Source organism: Xiphias gladius, chromosome 8, assembly GCF_016859285.1.
Source record: "Xiphias gladius isolate SHS-SW01 ecotype Sanya breed wild chromosome 8, ASM1685928v1, whole genome shotgun sequence".
NCBI lineage: Eukaryota > Metazoa > Chordata > Actinopteri > Istiophoriformes > Xiphiidae > Xiphias > Xiphias gladius.
The window spans coordinates 9,513,625-9,540,415 of record NC_053407.1 but is presented as its reverse complement, the minus strand read 5'-3'; the positions used below and the strand labels follow the sequence as shown (position 1 = coordinate 9,540,415).

At 38.6% G+C, this 26,791-nt stretch overlaps 2 protein-coding genes across 2 annotated transcripts; one reads left to right on the top strand and one right to left on the bottom strand.

Moving 5' to 3' along the window:
* Nucleotides 1–10,533: 10,533 nt before the first annotated feature.
* LOC120793614 (protein FAM180A-like) lies at nucleotides 10,534–14,768 on the top strand. Its single transcript, XM_040133842.1, has 3 exons — nucleotides 10,534–10,615; nucleotides 14,058–14,155; nucleotides 14,275–14,768. The coding sequence occupies exons 1-3, from the start codon at nucleotides 10,537–10,539 to the stop codon at nucleotides 14,602–14,604; spliced, it is 507 nt and encodes a 168-aa protein (XP_039989776.1). The 5' UTR covers nucleotides 10,534–10,536; the 3' UTR covers nucleotides 14,605–14,768.
* A 414-nt stretch (nucleotides 14,769–15,182) lies between these two features.
* zgc:110789 (Xan_ur_permease domain-containing protein) lies at nucleotides 15,183–23,413 on the bottom strand. Its single transcript, XM_040133407.1, has 12 exons — nucleotides 23,345–23,413; nucleotides 22,418–22,558; nucleotides 21,718–21,875; nucleotides 20,002–20,161; nucleotides 18,108–18,289; nucleotides 17,522–17,642; nucleotides 17,237–17,393; nucleotides 16,864–17,117; nucleotides 16,522–16,686; nucleotides 16,306–16,414; nucleotides 16,101–16,196; nucleotides 15,183–15,616 (listed from the first exon to the last, which is right to left on the bottom strand). Exons 1-12 carry the CDS (start codon nucleotides 23,390–23,392, stop codon nucleotides 15,348–15,350), a joined length of 1,860 nt encoding a protein of 619 aa, XP_039989341.1. The 5' UTR covers nucleotides 23,393–23,413; the 3' UTR covers nucleotides 15,183–15,347.
* Nucleotides 23,414–26,791: the final 3,378 nt, after the last annotated feature.

Sequence of the window (26,791 nt, the reverse complement as noted above, 5' to 3'; positions counted from 1 at the left end):
AAAATGCATTTTGTCAGAAATGTAATTGCGACTGGATAATGCTCTCTATTAACATAATGCCCAGGTAGCAAAATTACTCCTGCGAATACTGTGGCCACATATCTCTGTTACTTCTGGCCTAATATATTCCTGCTTCCTCTGCCCAAGTCCAGGCCACATACAGCATAACTGTCAGATGCTACTTCCACATCTGGACCAATTCTAACACGTACTTAGAAAATCTTCCTGGCTGCCAACCAACACTGGAGGATAACAGCCAGAATCAGCCCAGACGTGGAAATATATGGGACAGACTCTGGCTGAGGACTGGCCAAATGTTGGGCCAGAAGTTTCTGTTTGCTATCTGGGTGAGGATATGTTGTTAATTTATGCATTTGGCAAAATGCAAATAAATTTGTACTGAACATATCAGTAAAATGTTCACAGACAATGTATTTGTTTTCCACCAAAATATGTGATCTTGCAGAAATATATCAACTCGTAGCGGAAGCATTATTAAACTTATTATGGTTATGTTTTAGGACCTCACAGCACTTGGTTGAGGTTAGAGAAAGATTGTGGTCTGGTTTAATACAGATAAATTTAACAGTGACTTCAGACACAATGTGTTTATTTACGTTTAATCAGAACCACGGTCTTTCCCTAACCTGAACCAAAGTGCTTTTGTTGCCTAAACCTAACCACAGACAGGACTCTGGATGCAGACCCTGGTCTGTGGTGGGACAGTCGTGTGTTTTGTACGTCCACCATTCACCCCAACCGCCTCCTGGTAGATCTTCATTCATGCAAAGAAATATAGGTGATTCTGAACATAATCCAGCCAAAAATAACATTTCCTACAAGACATATTTTCTGCTGCAGTTTAATTGTACAACAGCGTAATTTGTAGGAGACAGGGTTGCCTGTGCAGAACTCTATTTATGCCCAAATATCTGCAAAACGAATGACACTCACATCAGCCTCAGCTGGACTCCTTGTGGTTCTAATTAGCAAATGTCAGTATGCTAACACACTCAACTAAGACGGTGAACATATTACATTAACATTATACATGCCAAACATCAGCATGTTAGCATGCAGACAGTAGCATTTAGCTCACAGCAGTGCTGTCCCTGTGGCAGCCTCTAGCCAAGGCTGTAGAGTCTTGTTCCCATACACTGGATGGAGATACACTAAGCAGAAAATGAATAAATGTCTGATCACAAAATTGCAGCTGTGAGTTGAAAACGGTTGATTTCTATCTGTGGCTATGGTAATACCATTTAGCTTGCGGAGATATTGTCAGTAACTAGATGTACACAGATTTCAAGTTTTCAGTTTTTTTTTCATGCAATGTGCCCTTGACCAGCACTGTCTCCAGTGTGCTGAGGTTTTAGCACACAGACAAAAGAAAAAAACCAATGTTGGTTTACAGATGTGGCAAACTTTAATTTCTTTATTTATTCATTTTTCTTTCCCACTCACTACATCTCATGGTCACAGGGGTCTGGACTCTGTCCCAGCGTGCAGTCAGTGGGAAGTCAGGCTGTGGCAAAATTTGATTTAAGCAGTGAGAGGTCTGGATTTTATTGCAGCCTGTGTCTAAACAGACAGTGAAACTTGCATAACTACTTCCTCCATAGACTAATTTGACAGTAATTTAGAAATGGATATTGTCCTTAAATCGAGTAAATGGTCATTAAATCTACTCTATCATTAAGTCTACTCTATTTTATTTCTGTTCAGAGACACACTCACAAAAGACAGATGGATATACACGTGTGAGAGATTTTTGTGTTTTCTTATATCTCATTCAAATCCCCTCTTTAATCAAACAAGCGGAGCATCCGATGGGATAGTATAAAGTAATAAAATCATGGTTCAGGTCTGACAACAAGGTGATGCGGGTGGAATCTCAGCGTGAGTGGCTGATTTATGAGACAAGTGCAATTTGTAACATGTGTATACACAAACACATATGCACCACACATACTCACCAGCTGCTGGGAGACAGTCCAGAAGATTTGTGGAGACCAAACAGCTGCTCTCACATATCACCTTTCACTACCACAACAAAAGCCTGCTAATATCCATGTAGATACAGTCAAAGAGGAAAGGTCACGGTCAATGTTAATTGAGCTCACCAAAACAAATACCGTTAAAGCCAGAACAACACACAGAAATCCTTTAATGATACTGTATAGTGAGGCCCTGCACCATCCTTTGACCAAAAGGAAATAGAACAACATAATAAAAGATAAATGAAATAAAAAGTAATTGCATTGTGTATAGTCATCAATTTTCCATTTTGTTCTGGAACAGAAACACACAGCATAATTGGCTTCATCTGTTAATTTTGATCCACATACGCAATGTATTCTAATAGCGTGTAATCTTCATGATTACTACAACCTAGACAATCTGGCCTTCATTTTATATTTTGAAATCATTATCTCCAAATAATCCATCCACTTTAAATTCCCCCATGTAAAATGGCTTTCCAAGTGTACTGATTAATGAAATTCTTTAGCAGATGAGGCCACTAGACAAAGAAATAATTGCCTTGTATTTTTTTTAGCAGACAATAAACTTTTGGTTATCAACTGCAACATTTGAAGAATAAGAGAGCCCAAAGTGGTTATGCAGCCTTTTCATTGTTAATTGACATACAAATAAAGACTTTTTCACGTAAATAATTACTCTCATTTACAGGAGAAGAATCTCCTCTGTATCTGAAAGCTTGCAACCTGTTTATACAGTATCTCCCACTATTGAATGACGGTGCGCTTATCGTGGGAGCTGCAATTGAAAACTCCTAATTTCAACTCAATCGGATGGTTCATGAAAATATTTATATTGTCTTTTTGTTTGGAAAATTGCAGTTGATGTCTCTCCCACTGAATCAGTGTTGATCTGTTTCTTGCCAGCACTCCAAGACAGCAGGGATGGTGTAACCAGAGGTCAGATATCTTCTGTATTGCTCATATCCTTGTTTCTACCGCTGACAACCCATTAGTCACATTGTTAACCATTTGGATTTTGCACCCACAGGGAGACTCATTGTCCAAGGTGTCCATCTGTTATTGTTTATAATAATGTAGTGTGTTGCAGCCTTACTAAATCATGTAATCTCTATGTTTACTGTACTGCATATGAGAATAGCTGAATAAGAAAAGGACTGAAAGTGATGAGTGAATGTGCAGTAATTTGCTCCCTGAGGCTATGAAGTTCCGCGGATTACTCAAGACACTCATTTTCAGTAAGTACACTAAAGAACAAAATACCTGCTTACAAAATGAACTAAACTCCCCTTTTAGTGCGTGACACAGTTAGTGGTCAGACCACAGACGGAGTGAGCCAACCACCCGACTTTCCCGTAGACAGAAAAATTGTTTTGATTGAAACAGTATTGCATGTGACAGAGGACTTAACCCTGAGACTTCACAAATCTGATTCCAGTAAAATAATGCATCCTGCCACGAGACCGGTGTAGTCATCCAAGAGCAGAATTTTCATTGTTAGTCATCTACCTGGAAAAGCTTTGGTAGAAATGGGGATTTGTTTTTTTTTTGTTACATTATTGTATACAGTATGTACAATCAGCAGAAATAGAGAATGTACAAAAAGGGATATGTGCTGTAGCATATAAACTGCTGCTGTTCTGTTGTGTGTTTTTGTTTGTAAGTTTCAATTGTCTATGTACTATGATGCATTAAAACTTAATAAGTTATCAATATTTCTGCTATAATGCCTTTAAGACCTTGAGATTTATTGAAAATGTAACATTTTGCAATGAAATTTAAAAAAAAATTAATTCAAAACATAAATCAGCATGTGATATGTAAAAATTAATGAATTATGATACTATAATATTACTACCTCTGTGTCTCCCACATAAGTCCAACCAGGATACCCACACACGCAGGGACAGGACACACGAGTGCAGCAGCAGTCTCATCACTCTTGCTGCATTAGAGTCAGATCCCTACATTCAGCATTGCCTGCGTCTATGATTTCATTACAGACGCTTGATTCAATACTAACAACCCAGATGACTTCAGGTCAATTACTCAGTGACAGCGCTGCAGGCAGCCTCATCACTCACCCACAACTGATCTTCATCACTTCTCCCCTGCATACGCCGCAGCTCAACCTGTCCTGTTCACTGTAACAACACACTCCGAGTCCCCTTTCCCTTCTTTTGAGCTTAGCTCGTCTGATACATACCAGGCACACCAGCATAAATCATCCGCACCAAGTGTACAGCTGTGAAAACAATTGTTTGACATTTATTTCCCAACACTGCAGGCTTAAAATTATTTTGTGTTCGGGCTCTGTGCTTGTACAGTACCTGTGTATGCGCAGAGGAATGTATTAGCGAGATGACGCCTTATATATGGTGGGTGGTTGTGAAAGAAAGCCATCAAACCGACAAGATAAGGCTTCTCTTTTGAAAGCCCAAAGTCAGACTATACCTGTCAAACAGAAACAGACGGAGGCCTGTATAAAATGTCATGGCAATCCATCCGGTAATTGTTGAGATATTTCAGTCTGGACCAAAGTGGTGGCCTGACCAAGACCAACATTGCCATCCCTAGAGCCATTTCACGAGCATGGCTAAAAAGGAGGAATACAATGGGAAGAGAAAGGACTTTCAAACTTAGGTCAAGTGGATTAGAGGGAGAAGAGAGAGTGAAGTAGACAATAAAAGCTGAAGGAGTCTGATGTAATCTCCGTCAGCCTGTGAAAGCTCAAATAGAAAGCCACTAGCCTTAATTGCCATGTCAATGGAATTTGGGTCCATTAGGGGACCGACTTCAATGACACATAAACTGTGCAACGTACACATCAGCCCCATATAGTCTGATGAGCTTATATTGACATTTTATTGGCCTTGTGTGTGGGCACGCCTGCAAAAGCAAAACGTTGTAAAGTGTCTGTTTCTATAAAACCGTTTCACTGTTTACTCACAAGTCTGATTGTAATTCACCATTTCCCCCCTTCTTCTTTTTAACATTTTGCTTTATGGGGAGTAAAACATTCAAAGAATGATTAAAAGAATGATTTCCTTTTTGGCCAGTTGGGTGAGACACAGACCCACCTCCTAGCTCCCAGCAGGATCCCCATTTATAACTGAGCTAATGGCCTTGAACTTCAGCAGTCTTCGCAGCCTGAAACAGAGCCCTACGGTCACTTGCCTAGATTATTGAGGCATAACTGTGTCTTAACTAGGAGAAGGAAGTGGAAACAAACTTGCTTCAAAGAAATGGAAGTAAGCTAGTTGTAAAGTGAAGCATTCCCTGTATTGTACAGAAATAAAAGATGGATTTTTGTGTGATTTTGCATGAGCATTGCTCTGCATTGCTACATTTTCCCTCCGATCTTAAAGGAAGAAGGCTGGCTGTAATTGGTCAGTGTCAAGGTCAAGGTAGATGAGAGGAAGCAGCAGTAGCACAAAGAGTTAAAGAGGATGTGGAGGAAGAGGGATATGCGAAGAAAGGAGCAGAAGACCTTGGATTTATATTAGTGACTATTTTGGATTTGGCTGAAGATTTGCAGACACACAGTATATTCCAATAAAAGTGCACATATACATGCACGCACGCACACAAACTCAAACATAGACTCTGAGAAGTGAATGTGAGTGATGAGGGGCATATTCAAGGCCTTGCCACCTCAGACAGCTCATCTGTCGTCCTCAGAGATAAGAGGAGGATTCAGGCAGGATGGGTCCAGAATGTGAGGCAGACTGTGTCTCTGTCTGCAGGCTGAGCATTCAAGATTGAAATCTTTGAATAACCAAGTTGAATGAAACGAGAAGCAATTACTCAAAACACAACACTTTCTTGCCTGTACTTTGTGTAAACTCTGGGAAGTATGGAAGTTTAGGAATGACAACATTAAATGGAAATCATTCAGTTAAACTGATGTTTCTTTTGCAATGTGTGTGTATAACAAAGATTATGAAAAAAATAAAAATAAAAAATTTTGCATTTGCATGTTTTAAAATGCACAACTACAGCATAACGATACTAGATGTGAATTGGACTTTACATTTTATTTTCTGATTGAAATGTACAGAAATGTGCTTCCTGAATTGCAACTTCAGATTTCACAAAACTTTTGGAAAAAGTTACCATTATTCAAATACATATGTAAAACAGCATCTAAAATGTAAATGAGCCTATTAAACTTTACATACAGAGGCCCAGTTTGCAAAAGATTTTAATTTAAGTATAATGTTGCCACTCGTGATTTTTTTTTTAAACATGAAAATGAAAACTTGATTACTTTATTTTATTTATGTCATATACCATGCACACACAAATGGTAACTTTCAAATGCCCTGATTGATTTTCATAAAGACTTGTCAGTCATAGATGTCCAAAGCATCAAAAAAAAGAAGAGAATACTTTGCACATAAATACTCCACAGATTTTAACCATCTGCAGTTTCTTTCCACACAAAGAAATGTTTAACGTATTTTTTTCTTGCATTTTCAGTCTGCCTTTGTGTTTCCTTAAAACCCAGGAGAGAAAGAATATCATCTGAGCACTTAGATTTATTCTCATCACTCTGAAACAATATAGTTGCTGTTTTCGGGATCGGGCTGGAGTTTTGTTGCAACTGAAACCCAAAATGTGAAAACCCATGTCATTTGTCAAAGTACAGTAATTGTGTTCAGTCCAGAATCCAAACTCTGCTCTGTTCCCACACTACTATTTTTGGTTACGATTTGGATGCAGACTGTCCCAGAAAGTCACGTTTTGACTGCAGTCTGTGGGGATTTAGAACTTCACCATGCAGCTAATTACAGCCATGGCTATGCTCTTGTGTTCTGTGGCTATGAAGAACAGATGGACAAGGGGTTTGACAGTCTGACTCGATGATGTGTTACTGTGACAGCCCGAAATCTGGTCAGGGAGCATGTTGAAGCAGTCAGAAATGATGAGGAGTTAGTATCACTTTAAAATCAGGAGGGCAGCTGAACGGATCATAAACCAGGTTTGGCATGAAGACAGCAACATACAATACAACTGCATAGTGATGACAGATGGTCTGTGGAGAAGCTGGGATGTCTGCAGTACCAGGCTGTGAAGTGGCAACTGCCCCAGCATGTGTGTATCTCCAGCTTCTAGCAGGGAAAATGCTGATGTCTTGAATATGAAATTTATACAATAGTTTGCCAAGATTGCGTGTTTAGGAAGGTATTCAAAGTTCATGGCTTTCCTGACTTAAGTGAAATTTTACCAAATGTCTTTTAGGCACCTACAATAGCCCCAAAATCAAATAAAAAGTGAAATTATGATGTATATTCACATTATGTACGAATTTTATCATATTTTTGACAAGAAAGTAGGAAAAAGTCAACTGAACATTTCGGCTGAGCCTGCCCCTACAGGAGATGAAAGTTGTTATAGAAAACTGCTTCCATCTAGTGGAACAGTATGGCTATTACAGAAATTATTACATATTTTTTGGAGCTGTGGTGAAATTTTCAAGGCATATTCTTCTATTCTACATGCTGCATTATGTGTTTTTATTAAAGTTTGAGGCCGGGACAACCTGACTTTTAGTACCAAGCATTACCACAAAAACCCCGGATCCTACATTTTCAAGGATCAAGTAAACTGATATTGTCTTTCATTGGGCCCTACCTGCCTGTTAATCACCCACATCTTGTTAACTCCAAAATCCCAATATGCAACACGGGACTTATGTTATGAAACTGAGATACCCCCTGATGACATCATCAGGGTAACTTTCTCAGACTTGAGAAACTCTCTCCCAAGCCACAGAAGACATTATAGAACTATCTTCACGGGCTGTATACGGCTCCTCATGATCAGTAATTTGAACTTCATGTACAAAATTGTTGGATTGCCCCTTTAATATGGAAAATACATGTTAACTGAAACCAGCATTTGGCTTCTCTGTCATGAAGCAGAATGCTCTCCTGACATATAATATCACAGAATGGGTTTCTGCTTTATCAAGATCTAGATATGAAAACATTCTCTGGGACTGTTTTATTTATACTATGTTGTTATTGTCTCCTATGTCTCAAAGGGACTTTTTGTGGGTACTTTGTGTAATTTGTGATTTTCCAATCACAGAGTTTTTGCCAAATGTTTTCATTTTTCTCTTTCTCAAAACAGACATGTTGACTTGTCACAGCAGGGAAAACACAGGTGTAACCAATCACACCGATGAAGGCTCTGCTCTGCTTGCGTGCACTAAGCCTTGTAAGTGAGCCAGCGCACACCGACATTGGCACACCAAGTGGACATGCAACCATAACTAACATTACTACTTACACCTGTGTGGGACACGATACAGAGGCTGCCATAAGAAAGGTCTGGGCCAACTTGTTCACTCCTTTGTTGTCAGTGGTGGAAGACGTAGGATTTGTTTCCTTTACTGAAGTAAAAATAGTAATACCACTGTGTAAAAAGACTCCAAAACAAGTATAAGTTCTGCATTTCATTGTTACCTGAATAAAAAACAGTAATAAATTTCTAAGTAGTCAAAAGTAGTCAAAAGTAGTAAAAGCACTGATTATGCAGGAAAAGGTCATTGGTATATAATTGTATTTTATAATACTGGATTTTTATTACTGATGCATTAACATGTATACAGCATTTTTGTTGCAGCTGGTCAACGTGGAGCTCGTTTTAACTTCTCGCCATATTTTTGGGTCATCTAATCTTCAACCATGTAGACAGGACTGTAGATTTCATGTTGAGAGTTCAGAGATTAAAGTAAAAAGGCTGAATTACAGCCATTGCTCTTTTGCTTGTGTGTTGTTTTTTTCCATATCATCACTGACTCTATTACATTGCTCAAATTTACCATCTTCAGGAAGATTCAAAAGAGAATATGGACAAGCAGTAAAAATCTACATACTCTGTGTTAAGCAGAGTCCCTGAGTTCAAAACTGCAGCAGGATGTAACAGTCAGAACTAAGTGGACAAGGTCCCTTTCTGTTTTGTAACAACTCCTTTCAGTCCAGCGGCATGTCCTGTCCTCCTGTCTTGAATTTTTATTCCCTTCAGCACTGTCAACTTGCTCTTGTTTGGGAACGAGTTCGAGTGCGACATTATACATATCGAGCCTCAGTGACGGACTGATTATCAGTAACCAGTTGACCATCGTCAATTTTATTATTACTGTATAATCAGAGCTCTAGCCACCTCTGAGTCATTCACTAAGTACACTAATTTAAGAAAGGAAATTAATTGGGGGTTTTGCAGAGGCCACAGTTGCTGGCATCAGTTTACAAGCCCGAATGGAATAAATTATTGTTAAAATAGTGTTAAAACAAATAAAAAAAAATTTATATGGTTGCACTTCTGGTAACTGTTCCTCAGGCTTGTGGAGAAGGTGAATGGTGCCAGACAGTGAACAAAGTCTTTCTTTGTGGTTTCTGCATTTTTTTTTTTTTTTTTTTTTTGGTTGTTGTTGTTTTTTTCCCAGCACTCGGGGTGCGTGCATTTTATAATTAGAAACAATCCCTCAGCTGGGTTTCATGTTCATGGAGTGCGAACTTTCCACATTTGTCCTACTGATGAAAACCAACCGAGCTGTAATCGTGGCATCATCACATATGCTCCAACCGCTGAGGGACCATGCTGTTGGTAAAAACAGAACTAACTTTGACCCTATAGATACATAAACACAGCTCCCATAGGGACAACAAACATGATCTCTCTCACTTTCAAATGTTCAGCCCACAAAGATGCAAGATGGTTTCAAAAGTCAGCAACAAAAAAATATGTTCGACGGACACAACCTGTTTCACATGAGAAGCTACTGCCAAGGCTAAACAGGTTGTAAATGGCAGTGACAGATAGCTAAACTGAGGCAGATAATAATGACTCTGTGTGCTGTACATGATTACATGGTTTGCAGGTTGAAACTGAACTACAGAATAAAATCATTCAAATTGAAAAGGAATATGATTGGATAAACTGATGAAGAGCATTCAAATTAGAAGTGGATTTGAGGTTTTGACTAAAGGCTACAGGCATATAATGTTATTAAAACATCAGATGAAGAAGACAAAGATTTTTCAAAGTCATTGACGAGAACATAAATGAAAGAGAAAAATTGCAGCTGGTAGTGACTAAGATTATGCTAGTAATAGGACAAGGACAAAAAGGTGTCATCAACATAAAGCCAGTAAAAGGTAAGAGCAGAAGACTGTTGTAAAAATGAGTCTCTGAACCTGATGACAACCAGCCGACAGTATTAAAGTGCTTCCAGCTGGTCGTCTGAGTAACAGAGAGAATGAGAGCAACAGACAGATCAGATGCGGATGGGAGGGGGAGAGAGAGAACACAGTCCTGAAGAGTCAGAGAACACAAATGATGAGGAAGGTGTACGTAATGTACTGTTATGTGAGGCTGTAGATGCACAGTAAAGAGAGAGAAAGAAATGCAACAAAAGGGCACCCTGGGTTCTAACAGGGAGAGACACAACAGTAGAAGACCATAAGCAGACCTCTGTCCAGCCACTGTTACAAGAAACTAACACTGTAAGAGCGACCTGGCCACCATGCTGCCCTGGAGGATGGTCATTGTTGGTCTTTTCTACTGCTACATCCAAGCAGGTGTCACACAATGTCGGACCAAAGGTAAGCCTTAAATTGATGGTCTATATTAAATGCAGAATGGCAAAAAGTTTTTTTTTTTTTTTCACAGCGCAAGGAGAATATTTAGCAGTAATGTTAATGTTATTTGAGGGTAAGAATTTGATGGTGGACTAATCCCAGCTTAACTTTTTTTTTTGTTGAGTGCGTTTTTTGGCCACAGGAGAATTTAGTCAAATATTTGTTCTCTGTTAGATCTTATATAAAATCTTAATGTTAAATAAAATTACATTTAATCCAAATTCAAACTCCTAGTTTGTCATGGAAAAGTGAATCGCTTCATCTGGACTGAACAATGAGTGTTCCTTGGTTTAGCTGCACTGTAATACTAAACCATGGGAAGAGTGATCCTCATTTTTACATTTTCCCCCATATTTTAATCAAATTTTCCCTGAAAACACATTTTAAAAATATTGTGCAATCATAGTTTTGCCAATAGAATGACCTTATTATGTGTATTGGACATGAAAACATACTTATCTTGGTTTCTTTTACTATTTTTACTGGGCAGAGCAGAAGCATTCCTCCTCCATTAACTCTGCTCTATCTTTTCGTCAATACGTAATAAGGGGTACAATAACACCATATATCTTAAACAGAACAAAGTACAATACCAAAAATATCATAGAAAATTATTGCCATTTAGTGATTTGTGGGTTAAATGTATTTCAAGTAACAGCACATTACATTTTTATTCTAATCTAGCTACTGCCGTAGTTTCAGATATCATCCGCACTTGTTTCTGAAAGGAAAACAATGGCAGGGGTCCAAAACTGATCTGAGAGAAGAAACTAGTGAAGGAAAAACACACTGCTGAGATATTCAGACCAGCTCTGGTCAGGGAATTCCTTTTGAGTTCTTTGGTGAGTTGATAAGTGTTTTTGGCTCTGCCTATCACTCAAAAGACACTACAGAGAGAAATTGAAATTAAAATGCACTGATAAACTGCGGTACAACAACTGTGACGGTTAAAATTTCTAGTTTTGTTTATGGGCACCATAGACAGGAGGTTCCAAGTCAAAATGAAAGAGTGAAATCCAAACAGCAGTTAAGAACACTTCGTTATAAAAAGCTGGATTCTTCAGAAGTACATATTTGGCCTCTGTCAAGCCTTTGATACAAAATTCAGCTGGTAGACATACTGTGTGTATAGTTCACTGATGTAATGTTGCCTGATTTCTGAGTTGTCCAAGTTCCCCAAACAATTACCTCTCACTGCCAGATAGAGCTGCCAAGCATGTGAAGTTATCTGGCACAGATTTAAATCATCATGTGATCTAGGCACAGAAAGCACATAATATTCATAAGTATTTACCTTTTGGAAATACCACTAACATCAACAGATCATGGGCCATCAGTATCAATAAAATACTGTGTGATTCCAGCCTGGCTCAAACCGTGTGCTCCAAAATAAAGGCAAAGAAGAAGTGCGTTTCAACAGACACAACTGGATTCCTTTGGAGAGTAAGCAAAATTGTTGAAATGGTTAGATGTTGTTGGCCAGATATTGACACAGTAAGTATTTCATCAGCATATTTTACATAAATATAGCTTTATTTTATCATTAAAATTACTCACTCAAAAAGAAAGGCAACTTAGATGAACCAGGATTAATGGAGATAATTATCTAAACATTATGACTGACTTGCGTAGATGATTTGATTCTGCAGAAGCCTATTCAAATATTATCATCTTGTTACACTTTTTGAGCCTGGCATAAATAAGTGGATGGAAAGGAATGAAAGACATGGCAGTCAGGTGATGGACTTTCTTAAGTGTGCATCCGTACTTCTCATCCACTTTCTTTATCTCACTCGCTTTTGAATTAGCTTGTTTGTGACTGTTAATTGTTAAAAGATGTGCTGCATGAATAACAAATACTTTATGAGCTGGTCCCAACATCTTTACTCCAGACTTGACTTCAGACAAAACGGCTCAGGTTTAATGGTTTTGAGGTTAATTTGACAACATCAGATATCAAAGTGCATCTCTGGTCCTTATCCGTATCAGTCACTCCACCACTGTCTCAATTTCTCCATGACAGGACAGCTTTCAGTCTGTCTGCATGTATGTCTGTATGATGTCCTATTTTCTTCATGATTTCCCTCAATCTGTTCTCAATCTGAACTACTCAACACTGCTTATTAGCGCTTATCCCTTATACCATATGCAATGCAAACTGCCTGAGTTCCACATTTTACACGCATTTAATAAAACCAGCCAGCAAAGAATGGTGGAGATACTGGACAGAAAGTGAAAACAGTGCTTTAACTCCATTTCTGGCCTGAATTTCTTTCTGTCTGTCTTTACCTTTTAGCCACGCTAGCTGCCTGGCTCTAAGGATCAGTATGTCGGATGGTGGATTCCACCACTTTGGTTCAGACTGAAATATATCTCAACAACTTTTGAATTGCTATTCATGTTCACCAGAGCATCAATCCTCCTACTGGCTTTGGTGATCCTTTCCCTCTAATGCCCTATGCGGTTTTAAGCGAAATGTATCAACCACTATTGAATAGACTGACATGACATGTGGAGCAGACATTCAAGACATCAAGATGAATTCTAATAACTTTGGTAATCCCTTCATTTCTGAACATTAGCTGTGTCCCAAATCCACACTAGATACTAATTCTATACAGTATGAACTACGTACTAATCATCACAGTTACAGTTTTAGCAGTTACTATATAAAAATATCAACATACTTTACCATTTTATACAAACAGAAAACGATGCAATCAACTTGTCCATGAATTCTTGACATATTTTGTGGGTGAAATAAGTTATGAGCCAACGCAAAAGGAAAAGTGCTGTTTCTGTACAGTAATTAGTCTTTTAAGTAATGTGACTAAATAGTATGTGAGGAATGTCTACACAAATGCATAATGGTTATACTTCCTCATGATCCAGTAAGGGGAAGGGTTTTCGCCTGTGAGCTTTCTTTGACTGTACAAGAGCTGTTGTGGCTAACACCCTGGTCTGAATTTTGAGTTTTAGGAATGCGATGAAAATAAGGCTGAGAAGCTGAGTCCACACACTGCATGTTGAAATCTTCTGGAGCTTGTTGTATGATCCATGTGTTTCTCCGCCTTTGATTCCTCTGCTGCCTTTGAAGTTCGAGGTCATGCCTCATCTCCTGCAGATAGAAGTCATCTGTAAGGTCAGAGATTGAAGGATTTAAAATGAACTGTGTGTATATCATACACTAACTGCAGTATGTGTTGGTGTGGGCCCGATGAACCTGGGTTGCACATGTGCCAGACCGTCAGGACCCTGTTAAAATCTGCATTTCATGGTACCTAACAGTTCTAAGTTTGTTATTCGTTTGACACAGGGAATCCAACATCTGACAATAAAAGCATCTGTTTGTCCTTGCTTTTCTGCCAGCCCTCATTCTCATAGTCTGTATCTCTTTACCTCATAGCCCTGTTTCCAGCTTCAAGTAGAATAAAAAGAGGGGTGGCAACTGTGGTGAACCCCACTTTCCACAACTCCTTCGATGATGTCGATCTACTGTTTGAGGTGAGAAAAATATATCTATAAATCTGACATTTTTCAGGTGTTTTTAAATGTAAAACCAGCAAAACCTCAAGAATGAATGATCACTGCTAACAATTTCCTCTTTTCATGTTACCAAATAGATCCTACTGACTGGCATACACTTTGAGGCCAGTGGAGAATTTTCAGTGAAAGATGCTGAGCTGGCTTCCCTTCGCAAGACACGGAACCTGGAGGTCATCTGTGAGGAGATCATTCCCAGGAAGCCAAGAGACATTTTTAGCCTCATCTCTGGACTTTCATATCATACTGGTCACCTGCATCAGGATGATTTTGAGCGCACTTTGCTAACCTTGGCATACATTGCCCAGCAGATGGTCAATGCCACTGCCGAACAACAACGAGACGTTTGGGCAGAGTCTTTTGTCAGCTTGTACAAAGTCATCAAAAGGGATCTGACAGGGACAAACTGAACAGACACAGGTACTGCTACACAGTGGCTCCATGTTGAAGTTAAATAGTTTAATATGCATATAGGAAAAAATCTCTTTTTTTGGAAAAAATATCCATTGAGATCAGTGGTTAGTCCTGGTTTGTGCACTGAAGAAACAGCATCTCCTGTATGATGACGGCTATAAGGAGCCTGAGAGAAAAATCCTGTCAGAAAGTGTTGCCACAAATAGGTAAAGTGCATGGACTGATAATGAAATGATTATTAAAATATTGACTATTACAGCAAATGTTGATCCACACATGAGGTACTGTATATATACATAAAACTATACATCGGATCTATATGTTGATTGCGGCATTGAACCTCATGGATTTACTTACATTCACATGTCTTTTCAGTGTTTGTTCACTAGGACTTGGGTGTGATCACACTCTAAGACTGATAATAAAAAATCAAGGTTTTAAACCAAAGAAATCACTGTTTATAGTCAACAGTGTTGGGCTTTGTGAATACAAATTACTGTGCAGAAAAATCTCTTCAAGATTATATATATATATACTGTATATGGAAGTCCATATATTAGCCAATCTCATGCAAGATGTCATCTGCCACTGTCACTCCAAGAGGTCATGGGAAATACTTTGCAACACGTTGATACAGTACACTGTCTTTAACAGAGGACACAAGGTCCAAACTAAGCTGCCTCTGATGGTGTTGTTTTTGGAAAATCCCCAAAATGGCATGCTGAAGTGAGTACACAACTCACAGAGCAACACCATTAATTATCTGTGCAGCCTCTGGATGTCCCAGTGGCTGCTTAGGCTCCAGGGAATTAGTATCTTCTCCACATCCATCCAGAGAGCTGGGCACACCAGGTGGGCAGAATGGTATGTAACGGAGCCAGGAGGAAGAGGACAAGTAAGAGCTGATGCCAAAGGGAAGGTTGTAGACCTCTCCGCTCTCCAGTGTGTTACTGGAGTCATCCTCATGAGCCTTGTTCCAGGCGAGGATGCCCCGTTCATGCTTTGATCCTGTTGGACACATGTTAAATGTGTTAAACCATACTAGTACAGCTTACTGAAGGAACGAGATCACTGACTCTGGTTTCAAGATATTTTCTGACTTGCTTAATTGTTTGTCATAAAGCTTGGGAATGTTGTGTGCAGATAGTGTTCCTTTCCAACTACACTTATAATAATCGAACCAACATAAAATAATTAACCATGGCCAACTGACACTCGGCAGTCAGTCACTTGCAGTCATTTGACTGAAGATGACCATCAACACTGAAATAAGGTGTGACCCTTCAGTATTTTTTCCCTGTAAAATATTGGTTTTGACTCCACCAATGAAATTTCTGCTAGATCTCTGATTAAAGTATTACACTTACATTCTGTCACATGCTAATGGATATTATGGCGGGAGTTGACAGAGGATGTAGATTACGTAAACCATTACACATAAGACTACCAATAAATTAAATACATTAATAATTCAATAAAAATAGAAGAATACCTGGAATGGTGTTGTCCAGTATGAAACCAAAGAAACCTCCTACAAACATACTGGTTGTCAGAAGAACCTGCAGCACCTGGTCAAGTTCTACCACACCTGAACACAGTTCAATGTAAACAGTTAAACGTCTGTTCCAATACTCAAGTGACAGTATAGTGCTTTTTCTGAGAAATACAGATTATATAGTGAAACTTTATCCATGCACCTGTAGCGATAGCTTTGGGGTTCTTTAATATCCAGTTAGGAATGACCAGTCCAGAAAACATGGAGAAGCCAAAAATGAAGATGTTTCGAGACGAATTCATATCTGCATACTAGAAACAAAACACAGCAGAAAAATTCAGCACTATTTTCATCCAATATTTAGGTAAATGGAAAAAAAACAATTTTGCCAAAATTTTTAAGATTTTTTTGTGTATACCTGCAGATTAGAAACCCCTGCTGCAGAGATGACACCAAATATAACCATGAACATCCCTCCTATCACAGGTGATGGGATAGTGGTGAATATAGCGCCCACTTTACCAAACACACCCATGACAACCATCAACACTCCACTTGCTACTATCACCATGCGACTGCCAACCTGCAAAAGGAAGAGAGATACCTTCTCTTATAATTGTCTGCTTTTAGAAGCAAAAGTAAGATTTGCTCAGAGATAAATTTATAATCAATATACACCAAAAGAAAAGAAGGCTAATCTTATCTAAAAAGTTGCATGTTTTAGTTAATATCTTCGCATCAACATAGAGGCTCATCTTACCTTTGTAATACCAAGGGCTCCAACATTCTCACTATATGAGGTGGTACCATTGCCTGTACCCCAGGCTGCAGCAAGCAGACAGCCTAGCCCCTCAATACCAATACCCCTGTTGATGGCATGTTTAGGTGGAGGTGGAGCCCCAGATAGCCTGGCACAAGCATGGTAATCACCTACAGACTCTATCATGGAGGAAATCACACCAGCAAAGATACCAACCACTCCTGCTAGACTCACAGTCGGCATCCCCCACTGACCTAAGTTTGAATTCAAACATAAGGGAACATAAAATGACACAGTATATATAGCATGTTATACTTTTTTCCTTTTTTATTAACAGAAAGATAGTTCAGGTTATGGTCTCGCAGCCTCTTACCTGGGTATGGGAAAATGAACCAGGGAGCTTGGCTCATAACATCTCCCTTTAGATCAGTGCGAGCCAGATAACCATACTGGTCTGGTTCAGCAGGTAGTACATTGTAGGTTGTCAAAATATAACAGATGAGCCAAGATAAAGTGATTCCAAGCAAAACCTGAGGATACGTAGAAAAAAAATCACTTTTCTTGTCTTGTCAAGAGGTCGAAAGACTACATGCATAATTTATTTTGTAAACCTAGATAATTACTGGCAAAAAAGAAAGACAATTTTCTTGATACATACAGGGAGAATCTGAAAGACGTAGACACGGGAGGTGTGAAGTTTTTTATCCTTGCTGTATGTAGGAAAAGGCACAGGTATATGACGGAGATACTGTGAGAACAGGATGATCAGTGCTGTGGTCCTGTGTGAGAAGGGGAGTGTAAAATACAATATAAGTAGGACTGCACTTCTTTGTTGCTAAAGCTGTAGTAGAACACCTTAGCAGGTTCTTTGGCAAGAACTTTTAATAGGTTTTCCTGCCCTGCCAAGAGATTAAAACTTTATATAGGTTTCAAGTCTAAAAACTTGGCAGTACTCTAGGCAGGGGTGGCAGCAAATTCAACATGACCTATAATCATGTTTGAATGTGAAAAATGCATTAAACTGGCATGAACTCTGTTTCTACAGAGATCTACATTTAAGAGCTCTTTTTACTGCTGTGTAAAACCAACAAGGGTCCTATTACTCGTTACAAAATCAGAAATTTAAAAAAAAATTAATTATCATCAATTTTATAAAGTAATATAATGGCAGATTTGAAATAGACTACCACTTTTTGTACTCTGTAGCACAATGATCCCAGTCTCTCACTGGGAATTTTACTCACATGGCAGAGATGCCCCAGTGGTTGCCAGCACTTGTGCCAGCTGAGTCAAACAGGGACAGTCCTATGAGAGAGATGGTGGGAGCGATGGTGAGAGGTCCAATGAAGCGCATGAAGAGGCCAATGAGGCCAGAGAAACCAACAAAAACCTGGAAGAGTGAGCCCACCATAATGGACCCCTGGAGCTAGAGACAGACACAAGAAAGGTGACAAAATGTTAAGATTATCATGAAGGTGATAATCTTAACATTTTAACAATTTTGTTACCACATGGAAAGGGACACCTTGGCTGCAAAATCTGGAGCAAGGATTCAAACTAGCATGAAAATATGCACATATAATGTTATCATTACAAAGCAGGTGAACAGTGTCTTCTTTTGTTCAGCTGAAAGCTCTGTTAAAACAATGAGCATTTGTCTCAGCACAGGATCCAGCACTGATACAAATGCTACTTTGATACACTCATCATTTGATTTCCTTGGGACTAACCTACAAATCATGTTTTTAAAGTCTTTTCATAGCTCAACACTGTCATGTAGAAAAGTTGACATACTCCCTGCATGCAAAAAACTCAAACCCAGTCTGCACACATTTCTATCAGTATATAGCATCTCCTTGATGAAGCCTACAATACTAAAGATGCTGTTATGTCAAACCAACTGGGAGAGGGGACTAACACGTCAGCTTGCTAAAGAGCAAGCTACTTTCATCATATACAAAGAAACAAAAAGCTTTACAATAGTTACAACAAGTCCTCCAACTTAAACGACCATATGGGACGCTTGTTACTACCCTCGGTTATGACTCATAGGAGTGTACTAACAATAAAATAAACCCAGGAATACAATAAAACGTAACCACAGGTTGTAATAAGCTGCTTACACAGACAACCTATGGGCTCGTCTTTTACAGGAGGACAGTATCAATACTTAATGTGTCCTACTTACTTCCTACTTCCTACTCCATCCTATTCCTGTTGGCACTGACTACTAGGAGCCCTCCATTTTGAAGCAGCTAAAGTACCATGGACCTCAAACCAGTCACCCTGCTGAGTCTAAAATCTACATCTTGGAGAAGCAATCAACTGATGCCAACAGGAGAACTACTGAGTATGTCCTCAGATTAAATAATACTGTATACGAATGCTTTACAATGTAGAAATGTTGTCCACTGTGTAACATTAGCTACAAATAGCAGCCTCCTAGCAAGGTTAAGCGGCTTCCAGTCCACACAAAGCAGCTGCTGTTTAGGTCTTTACCAATTCCTCAGAAATAAATATAGCTGTTCAGCTGCTAGATACTCTACTATGCTCACCAGCTAGTTGCTAAATTTGTATGTCTGCCGTTTTGTGCTGGGCATGTCGCCTACAGTTGCTTTTTTCACTGAAAATTACTGAAAATTACTGTTGAAACAAGTTCATGAAATCCAAACTATTAAAGTTGCAGGCAGTAAAACCAAAACAATGAGCTTAAAAACATCAAAACTCTCTGTAGAGAGGGGAACTGCTGATTTGGGTGATAGTTCTTTGTGCATATGTCACTACAAACGACACATTTCATATTTCCTTTTACATTAACTGGAACCATTGTTCATGTAAAAATATTAATTTGTGCAGCTTTCAGAAGTATGCTCTTATATCACTATGAACGACTTTTTTTCGGAGTGGCAGAGCTCAGTTGTCTGATTTTGGAGAGAGGTCTACAAAGTTGCTGAGGTCTCCACATTTGCTGGATGATGCATTTTACCGAATTTAGTTGAGATGTAGTAGTGGTAGACTAGTAACAGCCAGAAATGGCACTTTTTTTGTCAGATTTTCCTTTAAAGGTGAATAAAATACCAACAAGTTTAGTGAGTTACGCTTTAAGGTGTGATTAGATAAAAAAGATGGTTTACATACTGCTCTCATTCGGGTCTGCCACACGTCTATGAATTCTGTGGAGGTGGTGTTGACTAGGCTTGCATTTTGGATCCAAGCAGGGCATGTCCACTCTGGCATGGACAGCATTGCCATGGAAGGGGCCAACAATGTGAATGTGCCACCTTGGAGAATGGGCAGCCTGGAAATAAAGATGATAAAGATACATCAGGAGGTAGACAATTAAGACAAGGGAGCCAGACAGATATGATGTCAGGACAGGAGCCTTTCTAGGCAGGTCATACATCCACCAGATATCAAATACTGTGGAAGATAGTTTGGGGTGACAAGTAAAATTAGGCTGACTGACTGTAGCCTATTATGATTATCTAAAAATCGGGGTCAATTTCTTTCAATTGCACATGATAAAATGGTTAATTTAAATCATGTGAAGGTAGAGAGTAACTCTCTTATTAGACAAACTACGAGTGTGAGAGGCTAAGTGAGTTAAGTCATCTGCTATGTAATAATCTCCATTATGCTGGTCACTTCAGTGTCAGCACATGTAGCAGACTGTAGCAGAGGCAGAACTTACAATTTCCAGTGCAACACGCACAGCTGTCTCTCAAAGTCAGTCAGAATGGTCAAAAGACAAGCTTTTTATTGGAAAACATGGAAAACACAAGGAAATAATAAAAACAGACAGCTAGAAAATATCTTTTGATTGGAGTTTATAATGTTTTCATACTAAGGGATATAAATAATTAGTGTTGTTTTCTTATAGTTTCTCTGCAACAGAACAGTGCCATTAAACATACCAAATGTTTTCCTTACAGCGGACCTCCAGGTATTTGGAGAGACAAGAAAGCATCAGTGGTGCTAAGCCATGGGAATGTGGATTTAGCAAGAACTAGATTCCAAACATAATAAGATGGAAATTCTTTCCCTAATCCTGCTGTGACACCAATATTCAGCCAGAGTCTGCATAAGCTTGGTACAAGTTCAGAGCTGCAAAACATGGTTTAAGTTTGTAGTTCTCCAAAATAAAACCAGCCATTACATCCTGTCGATTCTTTAGAAACACTGTGTGAGAGGGGTGATGCTCAATGTGAATTTCTGTTTTGACATTTCACACAAGACTTTCTCTGGCGCTGATATCGTATCATGTCGTATCGTATTGTATCGTATCATACTTGAGTGGACATGCAGTAGAAACACTACCAAATAATGTTAAATATCTTGACATTAAGGTATAGTATCAAGGTAGAGTATAGCACAAAACACTGTTGAAGCAATCATGGCTTAATCATGGCTCAAATACCATAACATTTGAAAGCATCTTTAGGTGAAAGTTCAGCCATTTGATATTTCACTTCTCTGATAATCCCTTAAATAGAAGCTGTACCCACTAATACAGTAAATTATTCTATTGTTCATGGTTAAGGCGGTATACTGACTTTGGCAGGCCTCACAGTTCAAAAGAGGTTAAGTCTGAGAGGTTGTTCTGTTCTGCTTGTTTAATCAGAAGGAGCAGAGTGGTTAATTCCACTTTAATGCACCCTGCTGTACTGCTGGATTTCTGTGTTAAAGCACAAACCATCACAGCATGAAAAAAGCTTATCCAGTGAATTAATGTAAATTAACCTGAGACGGACATCTCACTGACTCCAACCATCTCTAATTAACCAAAACATTTATCACCCCAGCATCCTACAAGCATCTTGTTGCTCATTAACTACCTCTCCTTTTCTTTCTTACCTAATGCCAAAGGTAACTTGCAACAGAGTGCAAATACCAGAGACAAAGAAGATGGTACTGATGAGGTGGCTTTGTGTGAGGCCGTCATGTTGCAGACACAACCCCTGAGACAAGATTAATGGGATGGCGATGATACCTCCAAATGCAGTCAAACAGTGCTGAGAGGGCAAAGACAGGAAAAATATCGTGAGATAAATTATTTTATGGTTGATGTACATATGGAAAAAATAACATGAAATTTCATGTGCTTTTGGGGAACCTGTATCAACAAGAAGGTGACATCATCTAATCTCATCAAATTGATCTTTACGTTTTTGTGCAACACTGGACATTCATGCGTAATTGCAGTAAGTGTAAAGCCTGTGCAATACATTTGAATGAGCCATGATAAATGCTGTAAGAATGGTATGATGATGGGCAAATATAGCTCAGTCAGGACCTCTGAGGAAAGTCTGAGTGACAACAGCTGCCAAATGCATAAAACAAACTCTCAGTGCCACCTTAACTGTATCCGAAGCAAATTTCACTGTCAGGCCTACGTAGATAACACCAAGCCTAACCAGCCGTGAAGGAAACGTCAAATGGAAGCTCTCAAGACAATGTGGTCATGCTATTTTCATTGTTATACAACATCAGGAACTATGGTACATAGGCTCTTAATCAGGAAATGCCTCATTGTCAAAGCCCTTTGCTGACGTACCTGGATGCCTAGAATGATGCACAGGTACCAAGGAGGTACATCTGTTACACAATATGCTAGCTTGTTGCCGTCGCCATCCATGGAGGAATCGAGTTCTTCTCCTTTTTTTGTGTCAGGGAGATCACAGAAGCGTCCTTCAAGCTTCAGTCAATAAGATAGAAAGGCTGACAGAGATCAGTAAAAGATACATATAAAAAGATGACATGCTGCAAATGTCTGTTTTGCATTGTGGCCATCTGTACTTTTGTGATATGGGTCAAGTCTCTAAACAGAAAACAACAACAGAATACCTAATCACATTTATACACTTGTTCATCCAGCACAACTTTGGGACGCCCATGAACTTTCCTTTATTTACAATTACTAATATAGGGAACTTGGTCAAATGCATGTTAGCTCATGACTTTCTAGAAGCCATTAAATAAACGATTTGCATGAGACATTCATTTTGTTTTGTTTTTTTTTACCAAATCCAAGACATTATAGGGTCACAGCCACAGTCAGATGAGTAATTAGTATAATTAAATGTTTCTTGTCACATTCAAAGAAAGAATTCTTTCTTAAATAGTTATTGTTTTAAAACATTTTCTGCTTCAGTTTCTCTGAGTAAACAGTGTGATTTCAAGCATGGAGGAGCTGGAATGTAAACAAGTACATTCATCTGTGTCCATGATGATACTTTGCTAGATATTCTGTGTGGTGTAAAGTACATACATACAATCCAAATGTGTTCACATTCACACAATTTAAAAGTAAATCACTGGATTTTCATATGATTACTTATAGGTAAGATTGCTGGAATATGATAATTAACTAAGAATTTAAAATGATGTATTTTACATTTTACAATTAATGCGAGAAGCGTCACAAGAAAATGTAATATATGAAAACATTTCTTATAGAAAATTAATTAAAAGTTATACTCACTGCAAATGCATAGTTGTCAAGACCATTACTTTCCTTTTCTGAAGCCATGTCCGCTTCAGTTTGTAGGCTCAGGTTGTAGTCTTCTGAGTCGGAAAACAAAACAGAAAAATGAAAAAACAGTCAGAGGGGAGGGGGCATGGGGAGAGAGTCTGGTAAAAAAAAAAGGGAGAGAGCTGGGAAGTAAGCGTACGGGTGGGGTGGGGTGGGCATCATAGTAGGAAGGAGCAGTTTTTAGACATAATACTGCTGTGCCTTTTGTTTGAAATGAGTCCCAACAGCAGCTCATGTGAACCCAATTACAACAGTAACAACAGCTGACCAACCAGCATCTGTCAGACAGGAGATCTCTTTCAGATATAATTTTTCTCTTTCTCTGTCTCTCTCAAACACACAAATCTTTTAATCTCTTAGCTAGAGCCCTTTCAGAAGCCTGAAAAAGAATTTAAAAAGATAGGTTTCTTCAGTTGAGGGAGCAGATCCCTCGAGGCAATACTTACTGTTTGCTCTGGCCTGTTGTTTCAGCCACTGTCAGGTCAAATTCAGAGGTACTGAACGCTTAAAAAAAGTGCTGGCCTACCCTTTCCGGTCTACTTTCCTTCTCATTTTAACACCAAATATTTGTTTTGGGAGGGCGAACTTCCATGACTATCACATATTGCCAATTAGTTACCATGGTACATGGTAACTAACACATGTTACTAATGATGGGTAAAAGTTCAGTAAATTTTAACTTCATTTCCTAATTAACGTACAGCTCTATGTTCCCTGAAATGATGTTAGATTAAATTGGATTATAAATCTAAATTAAGAGTTTGAAAGCAGCCCACATCTACTTAATTAAGAAGGCCCAAACAGCATTCCTCTTGCAGCAGAGGAAGTTCAGCGTCACACACTGTTGTTATCTGGGCGTATTTTCAGGACAGCAACAGCGACAGGCTTTCAAGAGCAAAACCTCTCCAAGGCAACACACCGACAGCATATTCCCATACAGAGTCACATCAACCTAACTGCTTCTTCTAATGCCTATCTCACATAATGCCTGGACACTACCAAGTGGAGTTTCTCAAACTATTACTTCTGCATTTTATTAGGTGCTTTTTATACGTTCATACATTAAATATGCAAACATGACACTCCACTCCTTTTCTGCCTCTGGAATGACAAGAAATGGAACTCATTATCATGTCGTACACGTTTCATGAATCTCATGGTTTTCCATCTGTTGCCATTCCTTACACAGCACACTATATTTCAAGTGTATAAGGCCCTACGGTCATGTATCATTAAAATATACTGGTATAGTCTTTAAAATGTTAGAACATAAAGAAAACTTAAAAAATGGGGGAAAAAATTGCTAGTATGTTAATAAACCTCGTTTACCCTCTTACTTTTCATAATAGTAAAATGTCCAAAATTCAAGAAACTTCATGCCTTGCAAGACTGTTGAGATTTTGTTTGCAGGTGTTTAAAGCAAAGCTAGCAACTTTGTGAGGCTGAGATAAATGTCAGCATGCTAATATGCTCACAATGTCAATGCCAGCATGCTGATCTTAATGTTTACCATGTTCACCATCTTAGTTGAGTGTATTAGCATGCTAACAATTGATAATTAGCACTAAATACAAAGTACAGCTGAGGCTGATGGAAATGTGTTTAGCCATAAACCAAAGTATTAGACAAATTACAATTTTGACCCGATGATGGTCGCTAGATGAAAAGTGAAGGGATTACCAAAGTTATTATAATTCATCCTGAAAGGGACATGAATGTATGTACAATGATTGAATAGTTGTCCATTTAATAGTTTAATAGTGTGAAATGTAAAGTCAGGGGATCACCAAAGTCAGAGGACTTCATCATCTGGGGACCATGAATGTCTGTAAAAAAAAAAAAAACAATTCATGGCAACCTATCAAATAGTTATTGAGATTTTTCAGCCTGGGCCAACCAACGTATCAACCAACATTGCCATCTCTAGAGCCATGCCACTAGCATAGCTAAAAGTCTGGCAGAAAACTAGCACATAAATGTGCATATGGGCTCTTCATACAGTAAGAAATTAAAACAAAGACTGATCATTATCTGTATCTTATTTCATTTTCTCCATTATTCCATGGACAACTCCTGTTAGATATTGATTCAACAGCCTGAGTGGGTTTAAACTAGAGAATACTATGAGAAAGCTTTTGTTCTGACTCTTTTGGATTGTACAGAGCTTGAAAAAAAGGCACCAAATAGAATAGTTAAACGAAATTGAGCTCACATGAGACTTGCAAAGCAAAGAGAGAAGCAGTGCTTGGACATCATGAGGTCTTCTGTAGCCCACTGTGTGCATGTGACTGTGTGACTCTAAGGATCTATCACATGTCAAGTAGTGAAAGCCCGGGATTGGAGCCAGTATTCTCTTAAATCACTGACATCTGAATTAAGCCAGACTTATGAATATTAGAAATACTATGGATGTGTATGTTAATGTTAGCAATAGTTTAAATGTATTTCACCTTCACGGTGAGTGGCTGATAAGCAGCTAAGCTATTGTCGTAATCTGCTCATTACAGCTGGCTAATCAAAGCTCTGATTAAACCTACATGAACCATCTTTGTGAATGTGTGTCCAATCACCAAAGCATGGCCAATTTTGTGAAGAAAAAAGTATGATCTTTCTCTCTTCCTAGCTGTCTGCATTAAACTGTGCCCTGTTGCCGATCATGTCATGCACATCAGTTTTTGCATCAGACTGTATGTCAGACATACATGATCACATTAAGCAACTGAGAGTGTACTTGGCAGTAGCAATCAATCACTGAGTGGACTGGGGAAACTTTACAGATTAATATGCTTCATATATAGAAATTAAGTGGATAAAATGAATATTGATAATGTAAGAGACAAATCTGAACAAAAGCAATAAGCACTAGAAAATCTGTATTTCCTCCTCCGCAAAATGTGCTTTCATTACCAGTATTTGAGAATTAGATAAAAATCTTTGAAATCTTGGGTGAGGTTTGGTCAGTGTTAAAGCATTTGGAATATTACACTGTACATATAGACCAATATTTTGGTGGTAAAGGTTTCTGAAAACATTGTCTATATGAAGAATTTAATATGTTCCAGAAATTGCATTTTGTTTGTTTTGTTTTTTCTTTGTTTTTTCCTTATTAGAACATACTTTCATGGCAATTTTTTTATATGTTTAATGTCACATTAATACAACATGCCATATTATTTTGTTTCAATAAGAATTATTTTTTGTCGTAACAGAGCATATCATGTTGACATAACAAGAACCTTGTCTCTGGGAAAATGTTCAGGTTTAACTAGGCGATAAAGTTAAGTAAAATAATATTGTATCACTTCAAAAACAAAAGGAGACAAAGTGAGCACTCAAAAACAATGAAGTCATTATCCTTACTGTAGCATGCTGGGAAGTCCTGAGGAGATGCAACCT

Coding starts and splice junctions, on each gene's coding strand:
- zgc:110789 (XM_040133407.1), bottom strand. CDS start 23,392: ATGGCTTCAGAAAAGGAAAGTAATGGTCTTGACAACTATGCATTTGCA. Junction 22,559..23,344: donor TTGACAACTATGCATTTGCA/GTGAGTATAACT, acceptor TATTGACTGAAG/CTTGAAGGACGCTTCTGTGA. Junction 15,617..16,100: donor ACTGGACAACACCATTCCAG/GTATTCTTCTAT, acceptor TGTGTCCAACAG/GATCAAAGCATGAACGGGGC.
- LOC120793614 (XM_040133842.1), top strand. CDS start 10,537: ATGCTGCCCTGGAGGATGGTCATTGTTGGTCTTTTCTACTGCTACATC. Junction 10,616..14,057: donor CACACAATGTCGGACCAAAG/GTAAGCCTTAAA, acceptor TTTACCTCATAG/CCCTGTTTCCAGCTTCAAGT. Junction 14,156..14,274: donor ATGTCGATCTACTGTTTGAG/GTGAGAAAAATA, acceptor GTTACCAAATAG/ATCCTACTGACTGGCATACA.